This window comes from Heteronotia binoei, chromosome 16 (assembly GCF_032191835.1).
Source record: "Heteronotia binoei isolate CCM8104 ecotype False Entrance Well chromosome 16, APGP_CSIRO_Hbin_v1, whole genome shotgun sequence".
NCBI classification, from domain to species: Eukaryota; Metazoa; Chordata; class Lepidosauria; order Squamata; family Gekkonidae; genus Heteronotia; species Heteronotia binoei.
In genome coordinates this window covers 26942342-26959351 of record NC_083238.1, presented here as the reverse complement: position 1 = coordinate 26959351, position 17010 = coordinate 26942342, and the positions used below count along the sequence as shown (strand labels likewise).

Genomic DNA, 17010 nt, shown 5'->3' with positions numbered 1-17010 from the left:
GGCAAAAGTCCTGCCAGCAGTGAAGTCGCTTCACTATGTGTTATCCTATTTTTAGTTCACTTTACGAAAGAACCCCACAGAAGCATTTAAGGTGTGTGATCCATTATTGACTTGCTTTTTAGAGATGCTAATTTCATGTCCTGTGTTCTTTTTGCATACTAGAATGGAAACTTATCATTTTGACTTCATGCCACTTTATTAAATTATTTTAGCTTAGCTTTTCCAATACAAAATGTGAGTTTCACTTCAATGAAACTTAAAATGTAGATGACGGTTCATAAATGTAAGCCTCTGAGATGAGGTGAACTGTCACAAAAGCGAAATCGCCGAAATGGTCTTAATGAAAGACCCCCCGCCCCCAGATAGTTAGCCTAAGTTCTGCCTCAATTCTGAATAACTGTGATTTAATTCTACAGGTATGTAACAGAATTTGTAAACCTAGGCAATGTTTCAGCTCTTCGAACTTTCAGAGTATTGAGAGCTTTGAAAACTATTTCTGTAATCCCAGGTAAGAAGTGAGCGGTATGAAGCGCTAGGCCCCTTTGTATCTCCAACTGTTCTTTGCGTGCTGTCATTGTGTTTGTGTGTGAACTCCCCTATTACAGATATGTGACAGAGTTTGTGGACCTGGGTAATGTCTCAGCGTTGAGAACATTCAGAGTTCTCCGGGCATTGAAAACAATATCAGTCATTCCAGGTGAGAGCTAGGTTAAACACGAAGGCTGACTAGTTCCATTGAAGTTGAGTTCACAAGCTTAAGCCTTGTCTGTCATCGCTTATGTTACTAAAAGGCAGGAATCAAAAACATCAGGAGATTCCTTGTCTTTTCAAATGTAACATTATTTTTTATTTTGCAAATTCAGCCTTTGAGTTTAACAAAAAGATTGCATGAGATATCTACAGAATGTGCAGTCTATGCATTATATCTTGTTTGGGGGGGGGGTTGCTTTTTTCCTATTCTTTTTTGTGTTTCGCATTTAAAGGTGGCAGGTTTTTTCACTTTTGTCCTGAAAAGCTTTTGTTACTATGGCTTTTATTTGTCAACATATATTTTAGCACTTTACTGCTTCAGCTCAATTTTGAATTAAGTTTTGAAAGCTATTATTGCTTGGGAGCATATTGATGAATGTCCAGATGAACATCATACTATTTACGTAGCTTTTCTTCTCCAGCTATTTTAAGTAAACTGTTTTGGTTTTTTTTAATTTAGACGGTTGTGTTCTGGTTTTGACTATAAAATGACCTGTAGGTGAATTACAAATAAAGAATAATAGAACACAGTATCACAATAAACATATTCAACATATGTTTAAATACATATTTGTAACAAATATGTAACTACCTGAAAGCCTTCTTGAAAATCATCCTAAACCAATACATTGTGATCAATGAAAATTCAGTTTTTAAATTAAGAGAAAATAAGTATAGGAAAATCTTACCAAACAGTACAAGCAACTGATGACTGATAAAGCTTACTGTTTTAAGATAAAGTATGTATATTTAGTGAAATGTACACTGCACATTCATGAACAGGCGGGTTTTTGCTCCTCGTGCATTTTCACAAGTGTTGTTCATGAAGCTTGGGTGTTCTACAGTAAAATGTGTTTTCTGCATGCAGTCTTTTAAAAATGTTTGAAAGAATACCTGATACCTTTAAATACCTCTTTGGGTCACCTCTGTTTGCAGGCCTGAAGACTATTGTGGGAGCCCTAATTCAGTCAGTGAAGAAGCTCTCGGACGTAATGATCCTGACAGTATTTTGTCTGAGTGTATTTGCACTAATAGGGTTGCAGCTGTTCATGGGCAACTTGAGGCATAAATGTTTGCTTTGGCCTCCAGACAATTCTACTTTTCAGATAAATGTTACCTCCTACTTCAATAGCACAATGGGAGAAAATGGTTCATTTGTTAATACAACTGTGACCACATTTGACTGGGAGGAGTACGTTGAGGATGAAAGTAAGAACAAGTGATATAACCAGTATGTTCAAAAAGTTGTTACATGAGTTTGTCATGTTGGGATAAATGCATCCAGTTAAAAGAGCATTAAGTCAACACTGCAGTCTTTAACTCAAGTAATCTGTTGATTTGCTCAGTTGAAAAAGTTATGTAGCTAATAAAGTAACAGGTTCTTTTTTGCTAATTTCATATTGTTTTAATTAAATTTCCTTCAAAATCCATGAGCAACAAGTTCTGTCAGAAAAGTTCTCACACTCAGGAGGGAATATCACTTCTGAATCCATACCTGCTATGACAAGTACATTCATCATCTACAAATAAAATATTTTTTCCTTCAGAACTGTGTTTATTCATATGCAAATATATGCAGATTCCATCAGCTATGAATGTACACTGCACATCCATGAACAGGAGGGTTTGAATGAATTGTCTAAGATTTCTTTCATTGTCTTCCCACTCAAATTAATATTATTCTATATTAATCAATCGCCACCAGCTAGGCTAAATGTGATTTAAATAAACAGGATAATAATTATTCGCAATATCCATTCTTTTCATTTTTTGCAGTTCTGGGATATTGTATATTATATAATACTAATATGGTAGTAGTATAATATTATAATTATATGAACATATGAACATATGAAGCTGCCTTATACTGAATCAGACCTTTGGTCCATCAAAGTCAGTATTGTCTTCTCAGACTGGCAGCGGCTCTCCAGGGTCTCAAGCTGAGGTTTTTCACACCTATTTGCCTGGACCCTTTTTTGGAGATGCCAGGGATTGAACCTGGGACCTTCTGCTTCCCAAGCAGATGCTCTACCACTGAGCCACCGTCCCTCCCCAATGTAATCTAACTATAACATATTAATATAATATTGCCTGGATAGTGCTTGGTTATGGTTAGCTACAATGATTTCTTCTTTTCTTTCCACAATTAGGTCATTTTTACATTTTGGATGGGCAACGAGATGCTCTTCTTTGTGGCAACAGTTCAGATGCTGGGTAAACATTTTTATTAACCCACCGTATTCTGCATATATCCCATAAAAGCTTTCATGTTCACATGACTCTTCAGCGCAAGTGCAATTACACAATCTTTCATGTGTGCATGACTCTTTCGTGCAATTCTGCAGCCTCAGCTCCACCTGTATATTCCTTTGCATGACTACTGGGCAGTGATGTGCCACGGGCAAGGGCGTAGCCTGAGGAAGGTCCTTGAAGAAGGGTCCTTGAATCCAGTGTCATGCTGCATCCAGCAGAACATCTTTTTTAATATATATATATATATATATATATATATATATATATATTTAAAATGCAGTTCTGACTGCAGCCACTTAAGGGTGCGGAGAAGTCTGAGCATAGCAAAAAGCACTCTAAACTTCTTTTTCTCCTAGACTTGCTTAACAGATTGCATAACCAAGCTAGCACTCTGATAGCGGTTAGTAATTGTCAGCCTGCAGGTCATTTTCTCCAATAGTCTAGCCTTTCTCTCTTCCTTACCTTGCACCCAGCTCAGCCCAATCTGGCAGAGCAGTAGTTAGGATGCTAAAGGTAAAGGTAGTCCTCTGTGCGAGCACCAGTTGTTTCCAACTCTAGGGTGACGTCGCATCACAACATTTTAATGGCAGACTTTTTACGGGGTGGTTTGCCATTGCCTCCCATTCCCTGTCATTTACACTTTACCCCCAGCAAGCTGGGTACTCATTTTACTGACCTCAGAAGGATGGAAGGCTGAGTCAACCTTGAGTCAGCTACCTGAACCCAGCTTTTGCTGGGATCAAACTCAGGTCATGAGCACAGCTTGGACTGCAGTACTGCAGGTTACCACTTTGTACTACGGGACTCCTAGTTAGGATGCTGCTGCAAGATAAAACAACTTTTCCCTTTCTTAGTTTCTCTCCCTTTTCCCCACACATTTCTCATTCATTTCTGTCTCCATTCACCTATTCTTCTGTGTCTCCCTGCTCGGCCCCCCTTCTTATTTTCACTTACTGGTCTAAAGACCTTCTCATCCTTATCCTGCTTGGGGACAGAATGTATTTAAGAATAGTATAGTAGCAAATCTTTTTTACTATTATGAACAGAAGGCACTGGATTTACTAGGCACCTTACATTGCACTGGTTCTGTTGGACTTCCACCTTTCCCCCCTTGCTTAGACTGTGATTTGGTGCTTGGCATCAGTTGGCATTGCCACAATGGCACTGTGTTCTGCTGGGCACTTTGTGGTTGCGTTGGTACTGCTGAGTACACTGTACATTGCACTGGTTCTGTTGGGCTTGCAAAAATGCCCCTTCAGTTTCTTCAGCAGAGATTCTCTGGTTCGACTTTAGTCCTTTGGAAATAATGGAGGATGAGGGCAGCTTCATTGGGGGGTAGTGTGTTTCTTAACATCCTGTCTGGTGAAGCTTTGGCTAGTGTTAGTAAAAGTTAGTACAGAGGCAGACTACTAGTTCTCAAAAATGTCTTGTAGATGTTTGGAGTGGTCAGCTCTTGAGCTTCAAAATGGAGAACAGAAGCCCTCCCAAGTACCTCCTAAGAACACAAGCGGTGTGATGGATTTTTTCTCCCTTCAAGTCACAGCTGAGTTATGGTGATGCTGTAGGGTTTTCAAGCCAAGAAACATTCAGAGGTGGTTTGCTATTGCCTGCCTCCATGTTGGCCCTGTTTAGCTTCTGAAATCTGCCTCCATGTTGGCCCTGTTCAGCTATCCTGGGGCTATCTAGGTCACAAGCATGACCCTTAGGCATGGGGCTATAAAAACCAGACAAGAGAGGCTGTTAGGTGTAGATGCAATGAGTATGATAGATGCTAAGCCACTGACTCTACCTTGCCTAACTTCTGGACCCCTCATCTTGGACTGAACAATTCTGCCTTGCCTGACTTCTGGCACCTGATACTCAGAGCCAGCAAGCCAGTATAGTTGCTCCCTTCTAAGTCCATTGATTTCTGTGGACTTGTAACTCTGTTAAGGATTACATTGTGAGGACGAAGGATGAAAATGGCATACACTGCAGGAAGCTATTGCAGAAGCACCATGGTCAAATTTGAATCCTCAGTTAAGTTTGTCCTTTACCTTTGTGAAAAATCATCGGTGTAACAAAATATTTGTGCCAGGGCCAGTTGGAAATAATGGAGTAATTATTCTCAAGTAAACAATATTTGCCTTCTAACCAATATTTGCTTTGCATTTAATTGTTTCATGCATATTTAGCTTTGAATGCTATCCTGTCTTATTATTAGTCTGGAAGTGTAGCAGTGTTAGTGAGACTGAGACTCACTGGGCCAGGTCTAGACTGCCTGGCACCCCCCCCCCGCACTGATAATGTCACCAAGTCACTTGGGGGCACCCAATCTGGTGCCCCCAGATGGCTGATACCCTAGGCAATTGCCTGGTTTGCCTAGTGGCAGAGCCAGCCCTGAAAACTCATATGGTGCCTTCCGGGCTAATAAACCCTATGGTAGGGGGTGGTCAACGGTAGCTCTCCAGATGTTCTTTGCCTACAACTCCCATCAGCCCCAGCCATCAGCCATGGTGGCTGGGGCTGATGGGAGTTGTAAGCAAAAAAAACATCTGGAGAGCTACTGTTGGCCACCCCTGCCCTATGGCATAAATTGGCAATGTGCTCCTCATGTGTGAATCTAGATTACAGCTGGAATATTATGGGATGGTTCTGGCCAGTTTTTTACGTAATCTCACGCAATTCCCTTGAATATTGCAACCCCCATCCCACATGGCATTTGTCTAGGCAAGTTCCATGATTGCCAGTATAGTCTTTTTGGATTTGTGCTGCCCCTTTTCACCTTTGAAAATGTTGTTTGGAATCCACCCTTACAGTTCGACTGTTCTCTTTAAGCAGAAATACAGATTATTCTTGCAAGCTAATTGAATGTGTAAAGAACTCAGACATTTTTGGTCACTCGTAAACTACCTCCAAAAACATAAAAGCAACTTCTAGTTTTGAAGTGGCCTTACAAAACATAGTTCTAGCTGCAAAATGGACCTGTGTGCCAACTTTGATTCCCCCAGCAGTCTCTTCCTGTTGTTCATCCATCCAAGACTGTTAGATCAGCTGTTCCCAATCACAGGTTTCTAGTGGAATAGGCTCCCAGAGATGTGTTGGCATATGTGACGTCTTGTGTACAAGAGATGCTACTACAGGGGGCAACATATGGAAAAGCGGATCAGATAGGGGTGCGGGTTGTTCGTTTCTTGTGCTAAATGTCACTTTCTTGTTTGTCCCCCAAATGCAATTTTCAATCTCATTTCATGCGTCTCAGTTTTTGTTCTCTCTTCTCACCAGCCATGTAGATAGGTTGCTTACTAATCCCTTACTTTCTAAATAAACTACTTTGTGAGGGTTTTTTTTAACTGGCTCCATTTTTCTGCACACAAAATAACCACTGTAATAACTAGGATGAACAGTAGGCCAATGTTTCTGTCACAGCTCTAGTGGGTTGGTACAGTGCATTCAATGCAAACAACGTTTTATTGTTGTATTATTATTCTAATTTTGTAGACAACAATTGAAACATAATTGCTTGGGGGGGGGGGGGTAACAGCTCTGACCAAAACATATAAATTTGAAAAAATCCCAAAATCCAAGTGAAAAGTGATGTAGAATTATGTTTAATATGCTCTTCTATTCCATAGCCAATGCCCAGAAGGATTTATGTGTGTAAAAGCTGGAAGAAATCCCAACTATGGCTACACAAGCTTTGATACCTTCAGCTGGGCCTTCTTGTCTCTCTTTCGGCTGATGACTCAGGACTACTGGGAGAATCTTTATCAGTTGGTAAGGCTGTGTTGTGAGGCAAGCTTAGTCTTGTCATAGTAAAACAGAGGTACACTTTTTGTCCAGAGGCAGCTGACTCAAAGATGCTGTGAATAGTTTATTTAAGGAACTGCAAACATTAAGATGCCCAATGTGTTATTCAGTACATTTTAACCCACTCTTGGAGCTTTTATGGTTCTCCCCCCACCACACACCTTTTGTCCTCACAGTAATCCTGTGAAAAGCTTAAGCTGAAAGAAAGTGCTTGGCTCAAGGTTACATGTGGAGCTTCAAGGTTAATTGGGGATTTGATCCTGGTCTCCTGGGTCTGCTGCCAACACTTTAACAACTCTGTCACACTCGTCTCTGGTTCTGAGTGCAAACTCGTAGTCTGGGAGAAAAAGTATAGATGACTATGGATTTTTTAAAACAAACATAAATTAGTTAAAGAGAAAGGTTTTCCTGATGTTCTGGTTATTGTTTTATGGATTATTTCAAGAGGGACCATTGTCATCCATAATCCGTTAGATGTTTCTTGTTATTTTCTGTTGCTATAAGCAGTTTGTTTATAAGTCCTTTTAAAATTTGCCTTTTCTATTTTCTGCTAAAAACTTTATACAATAATTCAGATTTGCTGTGTTGCTGAACTCTAAAAATGATGAACTGGCAAAGATCAACAGCTAATGGAAATCAAATGGATGAGACCTTGTTGTTTTGTCTCCCTCCCCCACCAGACATTGCGAGCGGCTGGCAAAACGTACATGATCTTTTTTGTTCTGGTGATCTTCCTGGGCTCTTTCTATCTGATCAACTTGATCCTGGCTGTCGTCGCCATGGCCTACGAAGAACAGAATCAAGCCACCATAGAAGAAGCAGAGCGGAAAGAGGCAGAGTTCCAGCAGATGCTTGAGCAGTTGAAAAAACAACAAGAAGACGCTCAGGTAGCTTTCTTTTAGAAAGCGTAGCTGCGACTTTGCTAAAATGCACTGCCGTAAGTTACGCCTTACTAAATCGTATTTGCTATACGTTGCCCCAAGCAAAATAAACACAATTAAAACTTCTGTAAAGCTAACAAAAAACAACAGATGGAGGAGGAGCTTCTATTGCTAGTGTTTTAAATATTTATTAATCACCAAATGTGGGCTGGTCATGGGGCATATTTCAGCATGCAGTTCTCCTTCATGGCTCCTCTTCTCTTGGATACTTGAAGAAAGCTCAAACTGATTGAGATGCTGGTGTCTCTCCCTCACCATGGAGGGTTACACTGGACCCTTGTATACCTGAAGAAAGCTCAGACTGATTGAGATGTTGGTGTCTCTCCCTCACCATGGAGGGTTACACTGGTCCCTTGTATACTTGAAGAAAGCTCAGACTGATTGAGATGTTGGTGTCTCTCCCTTACCATGGAGGGTTACACTGGTCCCTTGTATACTTGAAAAAAGCTCAGACTGATTGAGGCATTGGTGTTTGTTCCTCACCAAGGGGAGCTCCATTGGTCTGACAGTCCGCCTAGAGTTCTGTCGCCTGGGTGGACGAGCCACAAGTCACTTGCCTTCCCTACTTTTTTTTTTAGGTAGTCTACCAGAAAGACATGAGACTGTTTCTGTGTCTTTAAAACTGTCCCAAGTATTAACTCTTACTTTTGTACCATGATATCTGTAAGCATGTGAGCATTTCTAAAAAAGAACTCAATGAAAGCTCTATGGAGCTGCATACTGTCACCCCAGTGATTTCTACACAGTAAGCTTGAATTGGTTAGTGCATCTTAGGAACCATTTGGCTGTTAAGGGCGATGCTTTGCAAGATGTCAGAGAGGAGGTATCCTCTAGGTCAGAGTGTAGGACATGCAGGCAAGTCCCAAAAGAAAAAAAGCAAAATTCCATTGTTGACAACCTTGCTATTAAATCTGGGGACCTATTTTCAAGGAACTATACTTACCTGTTTGTTGACACTAAATGAGAGTGCACTAATCATTGGCATTTGTACTTCTTGACTTTACGGTTATGTAATTTTGGAAAGTAATGATGAATTTCTTTGAGATTATTAATGTGGTAATCTCACTAATGCTAATTCCCTGACACTGTAACACAACAGACAACAGCAGCTGTGGCTGCAGCATCAGTTGCCTCAAGAGATTTCAGCGGCGTGGGCGGATTGGGGGAGCTCTTGGAAAGTTCTTCAGAGGCATCTAAATTAAGCTCCAAGAGTGCTAAAGAAAGAAGAAACAAAAGGAAAAAAAGGCGGCAGAAAGAGCTCTCAGAAGCCGAAGACAGAGAAGATGTTGACAAATTTCCTAAGTCTGAATCAGAAGACAGTATCCGAAGAAGTCGCCTCTCCTATGAAAAGAGGACTTCACCTCACCAGGTACAGTACAATTCCAGTTTCAGCTGTAGTGTTCTAGTGTAGTGGTAGACTTCACTGCAGGTTACTATAGCTAGATAATGTATGTTGCAAGAAATGGGACGTTTGTATGTTTACTGATTGCATATCTGTGGAATTGTCTTCTGCTAAAAGCCTGCTAAGCCATGTTCTTACAGACTTTTAGAAAACTAATGAGGTGTTTCTTATGGAGCCACACAGAGTTTGGCTTCGTTTGTAGTTGATGTCAATTATTTGTGTGACTTAAGATACTTTTGAGAGAGAACAAAATGTACCTTTTTGCTTCAGTCTATGAGATGAGCAATGACAGGGAGACCACAAGTTTAGCATAAACCCCAGTGGTGTCCCTGAGTGCACACCTTTTATTTTCTCCTGTACATGAACTGCTGCCATTCTTGACTATAGATGGGGAATGAATGATTGAATCTGGGGTCCATATGGTGGTGGAGGGCAAAGTCCCTTTGCTCTCAGTGGCTCTGTTGGAGAAGCAATGTCATTCCTCCCCTCGTTAGTGCAACTCAAGGTTTGTGTCTTAGTGCTTCTGCTGTGTTCCCGCATTTAATGAAGATGGTGGGAAGGTTAATAAACTTTCCTTTCCTTCTCATGGTGTGGAGACCAGATTTGTCTTGAAAGCTTGGCTAGAGGTAGAATGAAGTTTGACAGAGTGACCTTGGCCTCACCTTTGTTCTGTCTGATGCAGTGACATCAGTGGTGTTGGTGGGAGCTGCAGGTTCTCCCACCCAACGACTAGAGTTGCCTGTTCTAGGTTCGGAAATTCTTGCAGATTTGGGAGCAGAGTCAGGGGAGAGTGGAGTTTGGAGAGGGAGGTACCTCAACAGGGATGTGATGGCATAGAGTCCACCCTCCAAAACCTCTTTTTTCTTTAGGGGAACTGATCTCTGTTGTCTAGAATTTAGTTATAATTCTGAGAGACTTCCAGGCTCCACATGATGGTTGGTAAGCTAGTTTAACATGCAGCTCATTTGGGGTAAAAGTATTTACTTTTTCCCTTCTCTGTGAAGATTTTGTGGCACATCATAATTTTTATAAAAACAACAACAACAAACCCCTCCTGTCATTAGTTGTCATGAAGTATGGGAGCCTGTAGTTCATTAAATGCAAGTTTTTGCAGGCTTATGGTTCTTAAATGGTTCTTGCTGTGTCACAGCTTTTCCATGCCTTCCATCCCCTTTGGCCAGTTTGGTGTAGTGGTTAAGAGTGGCTGACTCTAATCTGGAGGACCAGATTTGATTCCCCACTCCTCCACAAGAAGTCAGCTGGGTGATCTTGGGCCAGTCACAGTTCTCTCAGAACTCTCACAGCCCCACCTATCTCACAGGGTGTCTTTTGTAGGGAGAGGAAGGGAAGGTGATTGTAAGCCACATTGAGACTACTAGAAGTGGTAAAGGATGGAGTATAAAACCAATTCCTCCTCCTCCTCTTCCTTCTCCTTTAAATAGGACTGTGGCATGGCCTTTGACCCTAGCCCCTCTGCAGGAGCTCAGGTTTATAGCCACTAGAGTCTTGTACCAAATGCCTCTTCTAGATATGGCATAATGTTTTATGCTGACCTAAAGCAAAAGCATGCTTAGTGAAAACAGAGGTCGTTTTTGCACTTACCTTATTCCGGAGCGACGTCCCTCTTCACCGCGCAGCGTCTGCGCGAATTTCGCACTACTTGCTCCGCAGAAGCTGGAAGTTCCGTGGCTTTTGCATTGCAAATGTAAACTGGTTTTTGGCGGTTTACATTTGCGACACAAAAGCCACGGGACTTCTGCCTTCTGCGGAGCAAGTAGTGCGAAATCCGCGCAGACGCTGCGCGGTGAAGAGGGACGTCGCTCCGGAATAAGGTAAGTGCGAAAACGACCAGAGACACTGAAGTGTAGGGGAAGAAACTTGAGAGACAGGCAGAATATTAGAACTGCTTCATCCATTGGGACTCTAGTTTTGGAGATCTAGAGGTCCTCCTTTTTATTAGGACCAACTAAAATTTTAGAAAGCAGTAAGAAAGGTTTTATCACATTCCCTCCAATATCCCCTCTAAGCTATGGAGCTGTGTGAGCAAAATTTTACTTCAAGAGCTACTGGCATTAAAGTTGTGAGCTACTGCATAAATTAGCTTGCTCTGGGGCCATCTTTCTTGAGCTAAGACAAAAAACGTGTGAGCCAGAGGTAAAAAAAACAGTGAGCTAGCTCACACTAATTCAGCTCCCCAAATTCTTCTCCAGGTTGTGTGGAGGTTCAGTATAGAAAAGAAGGAAGGGGGAAGGGAAGAAAAAATGTTTCAAGGCATGATAAAATGTCCCAAGCATATCTGCTATTTATAGCAACCTTAAAATGGAGTTCAGAGCTGCTGTAGAAAAAAGTCAATTATTTGGAGTTCTGTACAAAACAGGTTACAAGTTGCATCAAGACTATTGCGATACAGAAACACAAAATGGATACTTTTGAAAAAACAGCAGTGATTTGCATCAATCCTCATGATGTATGGATTTAATCCCAGTGAAATGAGTGTGCATCTGAAACAATGGTAATGGATAAAAAGTAACTCCTAAAAAAACTTCACTTTTGTCAGTGTTCCAAAACTGTCAAAACATCTAATAAATGGACTGATTATGTGTATTTCCACTACAGCATAATAAAAAATGAACCCCACTTCCGAACAATGCCAAATTCATTTGAAATGATTTTTTTTAACCACTAAAGCGTATTATTTATATAAAACAAATGCTAGGAACATAATGTATTATCAGAAAATGCAGCAAAATGTAGGCACAATCCAGATGCTTTCCAGCAGTCTTTGTCAGAATTGATTATAGTTAGGGCTACAGACATATTGCTTCTCCTTTATGTGGCATCTATACCATGGGTTCCCATAGGGATCCCCCGGCATCTCACAAAAACAGGTCCAGGCAAATAGGTGTGAAAAACCTCAGCTTGAGACCCTGGAGAGCCGCTGCCAGTCTGAGAAGACAATACTGACTTTGATGGACCGAGGGTCTGATTCAGTGTAAGGCAGCTTCATATGTTCAATATATGTTCAAGGGATTGACCTTGTCTTTCCATGTGATTTAAAATCTGCATGATATGTCAGGGATCCCTATCTGTGGGTTTGGAATGAGTTGCCACCAGTATGTGCATGACACAACCTTTATTTTTAACAGTTGTGGGACTGTGAGAACTTTTGAACTAAAATGTTAACTCAAGCTAGGGTTGGCCTCCTGCTAATTACTAGCTTCCCACTGTCACTCTTTTTTTTGTAGCAGGCACTCCTTTGAATATTAGGTCACACACCCCTGATGTAGCCAATCCTCCTGGAGTTTACAGGGCTGTTGGTACAGGGCCTACTGTAAGCTCCAGGAGGATTGGCTACATCAGGGATGTGTGTCCTAATATGCAAAGGAGTTCCTGCTACAAAAATAGCCCTGGTCACTCTAAGCCTGGAGTGTCAAACTCATTTGTTATGAGGACTGGATCTGACATTTATGTTGGACCATGTTCTTGTTGGACCAGATCATGTCAGGCCGGGCCATGTGTGTACCTATTTAAGATTAGGTAGCAGAGATATATACTTTATAAAGGACACAGACAAACACAATTAAAGATTTTCTTTAAAAAAAAAACCTTAAAACATGCTTAAAACATTAGCACTCGTTGGTCTTAAAGGTGCTTTCTTTGTATCTCTCCCATGCGATCCAGGGAACTGGACAAAGGAAGCTCTGACTCTTTCCTTCTTTCCCCAGGGAGCCAGAAGGGGGAGGAGCCTCAGCCAAGGGAAGGAAGGGAGGCTTGGCTCAGTAGCTCTGCTGTGCAATTGAGAGAGCCTGGCAAAGCTAGCTCTCCTTCCCCCACTTTCTCCCCAAGGGAGGAGTCTCAGCCAGTGGAGAAAACAGAGGCTTCACTCTGTAGCTCCTGTGCAATTGAGCAAACCTTGCAAGCTGTTATGCAGAAGGAAGCAAGAGAGAGGGAGAAGGAAGCAGATGACAGTCAGTTGCTCAGGGGCCTGATAGGAACCCTCTGGGGGCCTGATTTTGCCCCCCGGGCCGCATGTTTGACACCCCAGATCTAAGCAATACTGGGAGAACCATAAAAATGCTGCTGGTCTAATGCTGCTAGCACATCACTTCCAAGTACAACCCAGAAGTTACAACAGTTAGCTCTAGGAGTCCCCAGAAACTGTATTTCCTAGCAATTCCTAAAGCAATCTGTTGTCACATCCTGGAAGTGTCATAGTGACGTTGGCAATGTCGCATGCCCCACCATGTCCCTGCCCCACCATTGGCTGCCAGGCTAGGTGATGCAGTCTTACCCCAGACTTTTAACTGAACTGTTATCCCATTGGTGGCAATATGTTATGGCCTCATTGGTGCTTTATTATACTTTTAGGATTGTTCTGTTCTGCTGTAGCTTTTTCATGCTTTTATAAATGCTAAACTGAGCTAGGGTTTTTTAAGTCTAGGGATAGAACAAAGCAGTAGACACGTTGCACCTTTAAGACCAACTAAGTTTTATTCAGAATGTAAGGTTTCGGATGCTCTAAGCCAGGGGTCCTCAACCTACGGCCCGCGGGCCAGATGCGGCCCGCTGAGGACGTTTATCCGGCCCTCCGGGTTATGGCAAAATCAGACCGGAAGTGACGTTCGACCTAAACTCGCGTTAGCAACGCACACTTCCGGCACTGGGCTGAGGCGGCGGAGACAGAGTGTGAGGCGATACCGAGGTGAGGGGAGTTCCCAGGCCAGGGTGTGTGGTGTGGGGAAGGGAGAGAGATGCAGAAGACGGAGAACTGACGGCCCGCGGCCTTGTACAGTAATGGCAGTCCGGCCCTCCAACAGTCTGAGGGACAGTGAACTGGCCCCCTATTTAAAAAGGTTGAGGACCCCTGCTCTAAGCAGACTTCATCAGACAAAATGGGAATGGCAAGCAGCAATTCTTAATATAAGTGGGGAGTGAGCTGGTATATAGAATCATGGGAATGTTTTTAGCAGATTAAAAGAATCACAAATTGGGGTCTGTGTTTGTTAGTTAGTGTTAGAACAAAGCAGGGCTGAAACAACATTGGAGGGTGATAAAAAGCAGACTGATGCCGTAGGTGTGAATTGCCATAAATCTGGATAACGTTCTGGCTTTGTTAGTTTAAATAAAGGACATGAGCCCCATGGCACAGAGTGGTAAAGCTTCAATACTACAGTCGGAGCCCTCTGCTCACGACCTGAGTTCGATCCCAGCGGAAGCTGGTTCAGGTAGCCAGCTCCAAGTTGACTCAGCCTTCCATCCTTCCGAGGTCGGTAAAATGAGTACCTAGCTTGCTGGGGGGAAAGTGTAGATGACTGGGGAAGGAAATGGCAAACCAGCACGTAAAAAGTCTGCCGTGAAAACGTTGTGAAAGCAACGTCACCCCGGAGTCGAAAATAACTGGTGCTTGCACAGGGGACTACCTTTACCTTTATGGTTCCTCAAGAGGTTATAACATCTATTATAATTTGCCATTAGAAAAAAAGGAATACATTAAAATACAGTGGAGGATGGGTTAGTATATGTAATAAGATAAGCAGCCAATATCCCTTATTTGATATGTCAATACAAAACCCCCAAAAAACTAAAACAACCCCCCCCCCCAATATTCTGATGCACTGTTCTAAAAGATACATATTAGTTAGCCATTAGAAAAACAGGGTGCATTAAAATATAGTGGAAGAAGAAGAAGATAGAAGAAGATATTGGATTTATATCCCGCCCTCCATTCCGAAGAGTCTCAGAGCGGCTCACAATCTCCTTTACCTTCCTCCCCCACAACAAACACCCTGTGAGGTGGGTGGGGCTGGAGAGGGCTCTCACAGCAGCTGCCCTTTCAAGGACAACCTCTGCGAGAGCTATGGCTGACCCAAGGCCATCCCAGCAGGTGCAAGTGGAGGAGTGGAGAATCAAACCCGGTTCTCCCAGATAAGAGTTTGCACACTTAACCACTACACCAAACCAGCTCTAGGGATGTTAGTTTTTGTTATATTCTACATAATTTTTATCAAGTATTACTATGCTGAGCCTTTTAATTGTGATTTTATTGCAAGCTGCCTTGAGCAGATCTCTAGAACAGGCATCTTATAACTGCATTGTGTAAATAAATAGAGAGCTTAGACTGTTATTGTAATTCTGATTACATGAATTACATGTCAATGTGTCTAACATATAACCCTATGAGGCTGAGAAAAAACTGATATAATTTGAATAGATCCAGGTGGGCAGCCGTGTTAGTCTGAAGCAATAGAGCAAAGTAAGAGTCCAGTACCACATTTAAGACCAACAAGGTTTTATTCAGAATGTAAGCTTTCATATGCATGCATACTTCTTCAGATGAGGAATGAAGTACAGTAAGCAGAGCTACATATAGCTGGTGGGCAGTGGCTAAGAATGCAAAGTTAGAATCCAATGGCAAAATAGTGAAATTAACAAATTGAAAGAACATTTAGTCTGGATAGCATTTGTGTGGGAAACCAATAAAATAGAAGAAGAAGAAGAAGAAGAAGAAGAAGAAGAAGAAGAAGAAGAAGAAGAAGAAGAAGAAGAAGAAGAAGAAGAAGAAGAAGAAGAAGAAGAAATTGGATTTATATCCCGCCCTCCACTCCGAAGAGTCTCAGAGCGGCTCACAATCTCCTTTACCTTCCTCCCCCACAACAGACACCCTGTGAGGTGGGTGGGGCTGGAGAGGGCTCTCACAGCAGCTGCCCTTTCAAGGACAACCTCTGTCAGAGCTATGGCTGACCCAAGGCCATTCCAGCAGGTGCAAGTGGAGGAGTGGGGAATCAAACCCGGTTCTCCCAGATAAGAGTCCGCACACTTAACCACTACACCAAACTAGCACTACACCAAATAATAGCATGTCAGAATGGGAGAATGATGGTGAGAGTGTCATAAGGCAATAAATGCAGTCTGTTAATTGCTCTATTGCTGGCAAGGCTGGGTTAAACTGAAAATCCTTTTGAACCAATAGAAAATCAAGGTATTATTCTTAGCTTAAGAGAAAAATTATAGCCCAATTATCAGTTAATTTATCCTTAATATTTATTTATATATGTATTTATTGTTTGTATATGCATGCTCGTTTAGCCAATGAGTAGGTAGAGCCAATGAGAATGTTTGCACGTACTTCCCGCCAAGGCTAGGTGTCAATATGCATAGTAACCACTGAGGGAGAGCCCTAATAGGCTAATTCATATATTTGGGTGGTGGTCTAGGGGAAAGCATTTGGTCAGTTTTATTGCCCTTTGTGTTAAGCCCTTAGATCTCTGTGCAGTTGAAGTTAGGACTCGGGAGAGTCAAGATGTAGCCTAGACGCTAGATAGGATATTGAGTCCTTCTTTGTTTTCTAGATCCCAGTCATACCTTTTCCTCATTAGTAAAGTAAACTACTTTGTTTCTTAAGCTAAAAAAAAGAAAAGAAAAGAAAATCAAGGTATTATTCTTAGCTTAAGAGAAAAATTATAGCCCAATTATCAGTTAATTTATCCTTAATATTTATTTATATATGCATTTATTTATATATTGATTGATTGATTGATCGATTGGTGAACTGCTAAATGAGATGTTCTACAAAGTTATATATATCATAGTACTTTATGCACAGTAGAATTTTTTTATGTGTGGAATTAATCTACTTGATACTACTTCATCCATCAAAGTTCTGTATAACTTGGAATTTTTAAAATATACTTACGTGTTTTTTTAAAAAAGAAAAGAATAGAGAGTGAGTATTGCAGGTTTAAAGTATCCTGATCTGAAAGCTAAGAATTGCAAAAGGCAGAAGTTAGTAAAATGTAATGTAAGAGTTGTTTCCTCCAGCTCTGGTGATAGCTTTACTTATTCATGAGCGCTGCTAATGAAATATGCAGAGAGGGA

General features: G+C 41.6%; 1 protein-coding gene across 3 annotated transcripts in view; it reads left to right on the top strand.

Annotated features, from left to right (window-relative positions):
• Positions 1-17010, top strand: part of LOC132585515 (sodium channel protein type 2 subunit alpha-like) — a 79465-nt gene that overhangs the window by 4098 nt on the left and 58357 nt on the right. The window contains exons 3-8 of one of the 3 annotated variants that reach the window (XM_060257459.1): positions 606-697; positions 1687-1959; positions 2901-2964; positions 6618-6759; positions 7473-7679; positions 8833-9102. In XM_060257459.1, coding sequence (XP_060113442.1) covers positions 606-697; positions 1687-1959; positions 2901-2964; positions 6618-6759; positions 7473-7679; positions 8833-9102 — 1048 coding nt within the window. Of the gene's footprint in view, positions 1-416; positions 509-605; positions 698-1686; positions 1960-2900; positions 2965-6617; positions 6760-7472; positions 7680-8832; positions 9103-17010 lie in introns of all 3 variants that reach the window. The other 2 variants (XM_060257460.1, XM_060257461.1) reach the window with 2 other exon arrangements.